Source organism: Garra rufa, chromosome 21 (assembly GCF_049309525.1).
Source record: "Garra rufa chromosome 21, GarRuf1.0, whole genome shotgun sequence".
In the NCBI taxonomy this organism is placed as follows: Eukaryota; Metazoa; Chordata; class Actinopteri; order Cypriniformes; family Cyprinidae; genus Garra; species Garra rufa.
This window is the reverse complement of record NC_133381.1, coordinates 33,399,935-33,410,352: the sequence shown is the minus strand read 5'-3', so window position 1 is coordinate 33,410,352 and position 10,418 is coordinate 33,399,935. Positions and strand designations below refer to the sequence as shown.

Genomic DNA, 10,418 nt, shown 5'->3' with positions numbered 1-10,418 from the left:
ATGGATATTCAAAAAGCGAACCTTGTTTTAAAAATCATTTCAAAAGTGTGATTTCCAGGCCTGGAACAGTCATCAAAATTATTCAAACCTTAAAAAGGTCATGGAAATTTTTTGTAATCAACACCATTTTATGTATGTATTTAAAGTAGTTAGTATTTATTAAGCTAGAAATGGGTATCCAGTCCTCATATGACTGAAAAAGTTATGGGAATAAGTTATGGGAATAACATAGAATTGCTCACACAACTAGAAAAGTAATGGGAAAAACATGGAAATTCAGAAATTATATCCTGTCTTAAAAATCATGAAAAAAATCAGAAAATTTAAAATGTGTGATTGCCAGTCATCATAATTAATCAAATCTTAAAAAGGTCATGGGAATGTCAACACCATTTTATTTTATTATTATTATAAAACACATGGAATTTCAGAAAGTAAAATAATTATTAAATAATTAATAAGTTGAGTTTTACCGTTTTGAAATCCATTCAGCCGTTCTCTTGTTCTGGCGATATCACTTTTAGCATAGCCTAGCATAGATCATTGAATCCTATTAGACCAATTAGCATCACGTTCAAAAATGACCAACGAGTTTCAATATTTGTCCTATTTAAAACTTGACACTTCTGTAGTTATATCGTGTGCTAAGACCGGCGGAAAATGTAAAGCTGTGATTTTCTAGGCCGATAAGATTAGGAACTACACTTCCATTCTGGCGAAATAGTCAAGGACGTTTGCTGCCGTTATATGGATGCAAAAGGCGGAGTAATGTCACACAGCGCCTGAAATTAGTTCCCATCTAGGTTAGCATTTGCACATGTGCTGCGTGGTATTACTGCACCTGCTTCGGCCATGTTACGGCAGCAAACACCAAAAAAAAATAGTAATGAGCTAGAAATTGGTATCCAGTCCTCACACGAGCGGAAAAGTAATGGGAAAGACACAGAAATGTAGAAAGTGTGGACCAGTGTCTTAAATGTCAATGCGATTTTCTATTTTGAATACATTTTTTGTTGTTTTTCTGCTTATTGCCTCTTTTAGTAAAAAAAATATTAGTATTAATATTAGTAATAGTTGTATTTATTAAAAGTGTGAAAACACTGTAGTCCAAAAGTTAAAGCTTGGCTTTATTTTTATGCACATAGCATTGAAAAACATGTATAATTGAAAACACTGTTGTCTTCATCTGTATTTTTGCCCATTTTGACTCTTTCAGAGAGCGTTGACATCACAATCACTGCTAAGAGCTCATTAGAGGACTTAGATCACTGTCCTGAGTCAGCCTCCCAGATGAACATGCGCGGGGTGTTCCTGCACGTGCTCGGTGACGCGTTAGGGTCCGTCATTGTGGTAGTCAACGCCTTGATCTTCACCTTTGTATGGACACCATGCCAGCCCGACGAAATCTGTTTCAAACCATGCACTAGCAGCCACGGGACTGAACACCAACATGTTAATGCCACAGTCCTGAGTATATCCAAAAACCCTGAGAGGATGCCCAGAACAGTCTCTGTGGCCGGACCATGCTGGGTCCTTTACCTGGACCCAACGTTGTGTATAATAATGGTGTGCATTTTGCTCTACACAACTTTCCCTCTCCTAAAAGAGTCAGCTCTGATTCTCCTACAAACAGTACCTAAGCAGATCGATATGCACAAGCTGAAAAGGAAGCTAAGAAGCTTGGATGGAGTTATGGCCATTCATGACCTGCATATCTGGCAGCTGGCTGGGTCTCGCATTATTGCAACCGCTCACATCAAATGCGTGGATCCAGCTGCTTACATGGACATAGCCAAACGTGTTAAAGACATCTTCCATGATGAAGGCATCCATGCTACTACTGTTCAGCCAGAGTTTTCTCCCATTACTGAAGGAGCTGCTGACTACCATTGTGAGCTGTCTTGTCAAAGTCAATGCAAACCCAAGCTGTGTTGTAATCCGACTAAAGGGGCAGCTAAGACAGAGTCGGAGTCAACCACGAGTAAAGAAAAATCCTATAAGCACACTGTGGAATGGGCCGATTTGAAAGAAGTGGAGGATGCTGTACACAAGGAGATGGAATCAACAGTTTAGGTTAAGAAAGACATTATATTGCATGAGTTGCACACGTCCACTTGTTCATAGCTGATTGTTGAAGAAAATGTGTCAAATTAGGGCAATTGTCTGGACTTTTTCAAATCTGCTTATTGCAGAAGTATGTGTCAGAGCTGGGTTTGTTAAACCCAACGATATTAGTTTTTATGCTGTGTTGAATACAACTGTATGTTGGTTCTTATTGATTGCTAGATAGATAGGTAGATAGATATTAAATTTCACTATATGCGTTTACAAATGAAGATATATTGATGCATAGTAATGGAAAATATTTATTTTTCATAACTAGTTTAAGTTATACTCCAAGAATATGCATATTCCTGGTGTATTAGTGTGTTTTTAAAGACTGTTTCAAATCTGCGTATTGCAGAAGTATGTCTCAGAGAGTTGGGTTTGTTAAACCCAACAATATTAGGTTTCATGCTGTGTGTACTGTATATAGACGTGATATATAAAATATATAAAAACTCAATGCAACTTTATATGTTGTATTAGTGTGTGTTTTAAACAAAACTATCATACACCTTTGCCAACCAATATATTCCTATAATATTCAAATTTTGGCATTGTAAACATTTTTCTGAAATTAAACCAATAATAATAATAATCCACAGAAGGGTCCAAAATTTATTTTTCCATTAGGGCAATATTTGCCCTCTGAAATAGATTTTCATGGGCATTTTTACATTTGTGAGGGCAATTTTTATAGTCTTTAAAATGTAAAATACTTAAATTTACCCAATTACTTTAATCATTATTTGAAACTAGACTGTTTAAAATTGTGACCCTGGACCACAAAACCAGTCTTAAATATCACAGGTATATTTGTAGAAATAGCCAATAATACATTGTATGGTTCAAAATTATAGATTTTTATTTATGCCAAAAATCATTAGGATATTAAGTAAAAGTCATGTTCTATGAAAATATTTTTTTACATTTCCTACCGTAAATATACAAAAAGTTGATCAGTAATATGCATTGCTGAGAACTAAATTTGGACAACTTTACATTATTTTCTCAATATTTAGATTTTTTTCTCGGCCAAATATAAAATCTATATACATAAAAATATAAATTTCGAAACATTGATCCTTATGACTGGTTTTGTGGTCCAGGCTCACATTTGACAAAAATAATTATTGTAGATGATTGCTTTTTATATTGTAAAAATGATTATTAATATTGAAATAGAAAACAACATTGCTCTTTATATTGTTATAACGATTATTAATATCGATATAGAAAACAATATAAAACATTTTTGTTTCATTTTGGCCATGACTACGTCACATTCTAGCTTCATAGACAAACATGTCTAGCACAAGTTATGCAAAAATTACGTTATAGTCACTCAAGCTACGTAAATAATATCTTATTGACATCTTACCTGCACTGTGTTGTTTACGATGAGGAAATTCGCAAGCTTAACGTTGTCAGCGTTGACTAATTTAAGCGCCTCTGATTGGCGCGTTTTTAGTGCTGACTAATCCAAGCGCCTCTGATTGGCCAATGCATTCCTAAATTTAACAGCAACGCGTTTAATTGGTTATAAAGCTCAACGCTGCACAAAACAGCGTAAAAGCGATCTGTGAAAAAAGAAATGTAGTGTGGGCGAATGTATTTCCGCGGTTTGAGACTTTTCATATATTTTCACATTTCATTTTACTCCTGACAGCTGTAATACGTTGTTTAAGTTTTTTTTCACCTTTGTCTGGAATTTATGGGTCATTTTTGTTCATTTTGGTGGCTTTTTTGCCACAAGCCAAATAAATATAATGCTTTATTATATTTTCTAACATTTCTCTTTTCTGCTTTACATACAGTTATCATTTAATACTCTTTTCAAAGAAACAGTTGACCCAAAAATTTAAATTAGCTGAAAATTTATTCACCCTCAGGCTATGAGGTAAATGAGTTTGTTTCTTCACCGGAACTGATTTAGAAAACTTAGCATTACATCACTTGCTCACTAATGGATCCTCTGCTGTGAATGGGTGCCGTCAGAATGAGAGTTAAAACAGCTGCTAAATTATCCATAACACTGCTTTCTCCAGTGAACAATCTGTCTTGTCTAAATCAAGAGATAGATGTGCACAGATCAAGCACTGTTTACAAGAGCAAACCATTCTAAACAAATTAGATTTTGATGTGAGAGGATAACCAGTATGTTTTCACTGGTTGAAGCATTATTATAGATTATGAACTGGTACTTTGGTCAGGTTTTTAAGTTAAAACACAATAACGATGGATGTGTTTCTTTCAAACATACAGCTTTTCCAGGCCCGTAGCCAGGGGGGGTTCGGGTGGTTCGAACGAACCACCCCATATTGCCAAAGGTCCATAATTTAAATACATTTTTTTTTTATATAAATGAGTGTTCTTTTAAATAACAACATTGAATTAGTGTAAAAGCTTTCATTATTAAAGATGTCATAAATTTGGGCAAGGAAAGACAAGAATCGCATTATGGATTAAATGCGATAGTCAAAGCATGCCACACGGACCGTTTTACTGTATCCGCTCAGATCACAGCAGCGGAGCGCAAATTCACTAAAGCAGACGCGTTTACTAGCGAGCACTAAACAGCGCTGTAAGATCCACAATGAAGCGCTTGAATTTAATAAAAGAACACGAATGACTTTGCGACTTAAACAGGCGAAACAGCGCTGACAAACAGGAGAAACACTGTGCGCGACGATACAGTCAGAATCATTTACCATGTAGCCTTTTTATTTTACACTAACTATACCATGGTATTGCGGTAGAAATGCGGAATATTATATTAATGTAGACATGTATTAACTGTAAAGAAGTAATGTAATATAAGTATAGTATCTATAGCATTTGTGCATTTATACTAAATTTATTTAGACCACTGTTCTTTATACAAATACATAGAAAATATGTGGGCTAGTTAATTTTTATACCATGGTGTTAAGGTGCTATAGGCCTGTGTTTTTACTGGTTATCATGTATGCTACTAGCAAGGGTTCATTTTAATAACTCAAACAGTCAGAATAATTACATTTCACCATAAAAAAATGAGCTTTGTTACAATTTTTACAGATGTTATTGTTTTTATGAACATTATCTGAGCTGTAAATCATGATAGAGGTTTAATATTTTACTAGACACATTGCTTTATCCCGCTCATTCAATATTAATTCTATTTCTGCAGGTCTTAAAAAAGGAAACAAAAAGCCTTAATTTTGATTTTAAAAATCCTGCAGATACCAAAATTCCTTTCTTGATATTTGTGTTTTGAAAAGGAGGGCACTGCATAGGGCCCAGAGGTTGAAAGGGGCCCAGAAAACTCAGTGCAGGGGTGTAGCATGGGTCAAGGAAGAACACGGTACTTTCTGACTAGAGGCAGTTCTGGACCCTTTTTAGATTGTCATCAACTTTTTTATTTTTCTTGTTCAATTTGCACAGTGAACATAGTTGTAGCTCTTATTTTTGAACTCTCAAAATGCACCAAATTAATGGATTTACCTGTAAAATGTATAAAATTTTCTTCAGGGGGGCATGCCCCCGGACCCCCCTAGAGGGATGCACATTCACCCACCATTGTCTCTCGAAATCTTACATGACCATGCTGTGGGCCCTCAACCAACACCATTACCCCCTGATGTTTTGGCTCAAGCCAAGTTTTTTATTTAAATCCTACAAACACAAACTCAATTAGAAGTGTGTCAGTATAAAGGATCTGTGCATTTTTTGCATTAACAATGTCAGTTGTGGCTCTTTATTAATTGCTTTAGGTATTTGTGTATATTTACTGAATAAGGTAGTACATGATCTTGGTAAGTTTGACCTCATTGTAGTAAATATGTTTGGTGCATCAAAAATCATGCTTATTAAGATACCAACAGACATGCTAATCCAGCACAAACATGCATGGGAAGTCACCAAAATGAAGTAGGCGGTTTGAACCTCATAATTAAATACAAAATGGGTGGGAACTGAAAAAGGTCCACTTTTTGAAAAAAAGAACCCCCCCTTCTGCTAGGCTGGCTACGGGCCTGTTTTCATGTCACAAGATGTTAACTGATGCACTGAAGTCATATGGATTGCATGTGGATTTTTGTGATGTTTTTAACAGCCGACTCTCATTCTTACGGCACCCATTCACTTCAAAGTAAGTTTGATGCTATATGTTCTCCAAATCTGTTTCTATGATAAAACAAACTCAAATACATCTCGGAATGCCTGAGGGTCAGTAATTCTTCAGGATTATTATTAAAATATAGGCCTACATGATCATTATAGGACATATCTACAAAACGAACCTACAGTGCCTTGCGAAATTATTCATACCCCTTCATTTTTTTCACATATTGTTATGTTGCTGCCTTATGTTAAATTACTTTAAATTACTTTTTATCCCACATTAATCGACACTCCCTACTCCATAATGGCAAAGCAAAAAATAGGTTTTTAACATTTGTGCAAATTTATTAAAAATAAAAAACTGAAAAGATCCCGTTGCATAAGTATTCATACCCTTTTCTGGGACACTCAAAATTTAGCTCAGGAGCATTCATATTGCTTTTAGATGTTATTACACTTCGAGTGGAATGAGTATGATTTAGAAAGGCACACGCCTGAGAATGAGTATAATTTAGAAAGGCACACACCTCTCAGAAAAGGTCTAACAGCTGAAAATGCATATCAGAGCAAAAACCAAGTCCTGAGGTCAAGATAACTGCCTGTAGAGCTCAGTGACAGACCATGATCTCGTTAAGGCCATGATCTAGGGAAGAGTTCAGAAAAAGGTTCACAGAAGCATGTAGCCTCCATTATCCATAATGGAAGACGATTGGAACAACTAGGACTCTAGAAAATGTCTGCCAGCCCCCATCCAAGCTGACAGAGCTTGAGAGGTGAAAAGATGAGGCAAAGAATGGCAGATCATTGCCAAATGCAGATGTGCAAAGCTTGTCACATCATACCCAAAAAGACTTGAGGCTGTAAAGGTGCTTAAACTATGTACTGAGTTATGAATACTTATGCAATGTACTTATTTCAGTGTTTTATTTTTAATAAATTTGCACAAATGTTAAAAAACTATTTTTTGCTTTGCCATTATGGAGTAGGGAGTGTAGATTGATGTGGGGGAAAAAAAGTAATTTAAAGTAGTTTAACATAAGGCAGCAACATAACAAAATGTGAAAAAAATGAAGGGGTATGAATAATTTCGCAAGGCACTGTAATATTCTATTATTTTGTTGATATCAGACTGTCCCTGATTTAAAGATGAGATGCAACAGTCAGCGTGGTCCCTCTCACACCAAATGACAGCTTGCTCCGTGCACAGCTGTACAAACAGATCATGTCTTAAATGGACCTTGGAGCCAACTGCACTGGCATAAAAGCACACAAACACTGAGATAAGTCTTTAGTGACTAGGTTGAATTCTTTAAATAGATTTCTACTCTTGCACGGCCGTGTGGAGGATCAGGGGATGTTTGTTATGAAACAACAGTATTGGGATAAGGGTGGGGAGCACTTAATGAGGGCAGTGTGATGCAATCAGTAAAGCAGTGTATGGGGCCCTGTTTCAGAACAATGGAGAATGGTTCTTATTCAGTCATTGCATAGTCTTCAAATCAATTCTCTAGGATAAGAGACCTGATGTGTGTCTACTATTGTAACAATTCATAATTGATTGACAGTTATTGACAGTTATGCAGCAATCGGTGTTTTGCACTGTTTGTGTTGCTGCAAATCTGTAAGGAGATTTTTTTTGCTTCTTAAGCAGGTTAAATGTGTAAAAGTTCACTTGAACCTTTTGACTGTTGAACTCAGAGTATGATGAAGGGGCTGGGAATGACCGTGTTTATCATGTGAGAATGGTCCCGAGTTCAGATGGAACACGTTGTGAAAGTACAAGTCTTACAATGAGACCACTGTAACATGCAAGAACAAAATGTAAGGAAGATAACCTTTAGCCTGATTAGTACAATAATGCTTCATTATTGATATTACCTTCCAGTTTACACATGACATACCATCATAGGCACATTCACAGCAAGGGCAATAACTATAACTATAATAACAATAAATATATAGCTTTAAAAATCTTCACAATACCACTGAAGCTCGCAATCATGACCTCCAAAGAAATCTTATATATGCAGTTGAAGTCAATAGTTTACAAATACCATGTGAAGAATGCAAAATGTTAATTATTTTACTAAAATAAGAGGGATCATACAAAATGCATTATTTTGTATTATTTAATACAGACCTGTTTACATATAGTTCATAAGATAATACTTGAATTGATAAAAATGACCCTGTTCAAAAGTTTACATACACTTGATTCTTAATACTGTGTTGTTGCCTGAATAATCCACAGCTGTGTTTTATTTTAGTGATAGTTGTTCATGAGTCTGTTAAGGAAAGTCCTTCAGGTCCCACAAATTCTTTGGTTTTTCAACATTTTTGTGTATTTGAACCCTTTCCAACAATATGATTTTGAGATCCATCTTTTGACACTGAAGTCAATTGAGAGACTTATATGCAACTATTACAGGAGGTTCAAACTCTCACTGATGCTTCAGAAAGAAAAATGTACACATCCTCATTTTATTCAATAGTTTTCACCCCCTGGCTCTTAATGCATGATTTTTCCTTCTGGAAGCATCAGTTAGGGTTTGAACCTTCTGTAATAGTTTTATATATAGTCTTATAAAAGCCAATTGAATCCCTCAATTGTCCTCAATGTAAAAAGATGCATCTCAAAATCATACAGTCATTATTGGAAAGGGTTCAAATACACAAAAATGCTAAAAAACCAAAGAATCTGTGGGACCTAAAAGACTTTTCTGAAAAACAGCGGGCAGTTTAACTGTTCAGGACAAACTCATCACTACTATTTAACTATTACTAAACAAACAAACAAACAGCTGTGGATCATTCAGGTAACAACACAGTATTAAGAATCAAGGGTGTGTAAACTTTTGAACAGGGTAATTTTCATTATTTTTTCTTGTGGACTATATGTAAATGTTGTTTATGTGAAATATCTTATTCAGGTCGGTACTAAAAAGTAACATTTTGTATTATCCCTTTTATTTTGGTAAAATAATTAACATTTTGCACATTCTAAAAACTTTTGACTTCAACTGTATTAAACCACTGGAATCTGGATTACTTTTATGGTGCTTTTACATTTTATGGACCTACAGAGACAAAATATTTACTAAAACTCTTTGTTTCAAGAAGACAGAAAGGCCACACATAAAGGATGCTGTTAAAATTCTGAGAGATTTTTCATTTTGTGGTGAACCATCCCTTTAAGAAACATTAGTTATAACATAAAAAATACAGCAAAGTGACAATAAAGACCAGCAGAGGGAATAAACAGACCTATGCAAACCTAATGGCTTACTATGCACAGTGTGTCTCACAGTGATAATTTTGTTGCATGTTTGCCATCTTGTGGATGAACATTATATTGCAGATTTTTAAAAATGCAGGGATGTTGACAGAATTGCAGCTGATTGCACTTGGGTTATTATAGTTGACAAAAAAAAAAAAAAAAAAAAAATTATAGTTGACTAAAACTAACTGAAATAAAAAGAAGTTAGCTGAAATTAGCTGAAATATAATTAAACATTATTCATAAATTAAACTTATTTAATTTCAGCTAGATGCCAAGTCAAAATTTATTTTCATTTACTTGAACTAAATCTAAAACTGAAACGGAACTGAAAATGTAGACTAAAAGACAAAAATAACTAATAAAAATGACAAAAACACACAATAAAGTTACTAAAACTTTAACAAAATTAAAAAATTAAAATATGAAAATATAACAAAAATTATTTCAAAATACTACAAAAAACTAGTATCTAAATGATACTAAAATTACATATGCATTAAATGGTCATAAACCACACGCAAAATGTCATATGCATGTGGACATATAAACTGGAGTCCAAAATGCCTCTGTTGCAGATTTCTTTTTTTCTAATTGGAGGCAAAATTATATTTTCAGCATTGTAAAACTTAAAAGCTTTTCAATTATGCATATTATTTGAGAAGTGAATTCTATAATTATGCAGAAACATTTAACTCTATATAATAGATAATTTACATAAATTATATTATATATATAATTCATCCTTCCATTTGCCTTACCCCTTGTCTTTATGCAAATATATAGTTTATGTATAAATAGCTACCATTTTTTAAAAATCTTTGAAAATCTAGGATTTTAGTTTTCATTTTAACATACAATCATATAATATTTTTTTTCTTTAAAAAAGTTTTCAGGATTTAAAAAAGTTAAATAAAATTTTTTATATAATTGT

General features: G+C 34.2%; 1 protein-coding gene across 1 annotated transcript; it reads left to right on the top strand.

Annotated features, from left to right (window-relative positions):
* Window positions 1-1,212: 1,212 nt before the first annotated feature.
* Window positions 1,213-2,881, top strand: slc30a1b (solute carrier family 30 member 1b; the record flags this gene model as incomplete). Its single annotated transcript, XM_073827591.1, has 1 exon — window positions 1,213-2,881. A coding segment is annotated over one exon (861 nt), but the record flags the coding sequence as incomplete, so codon positions are not given.
* Window positions 2,882-10,418: the final 7,537 nt, after the last annotated feature.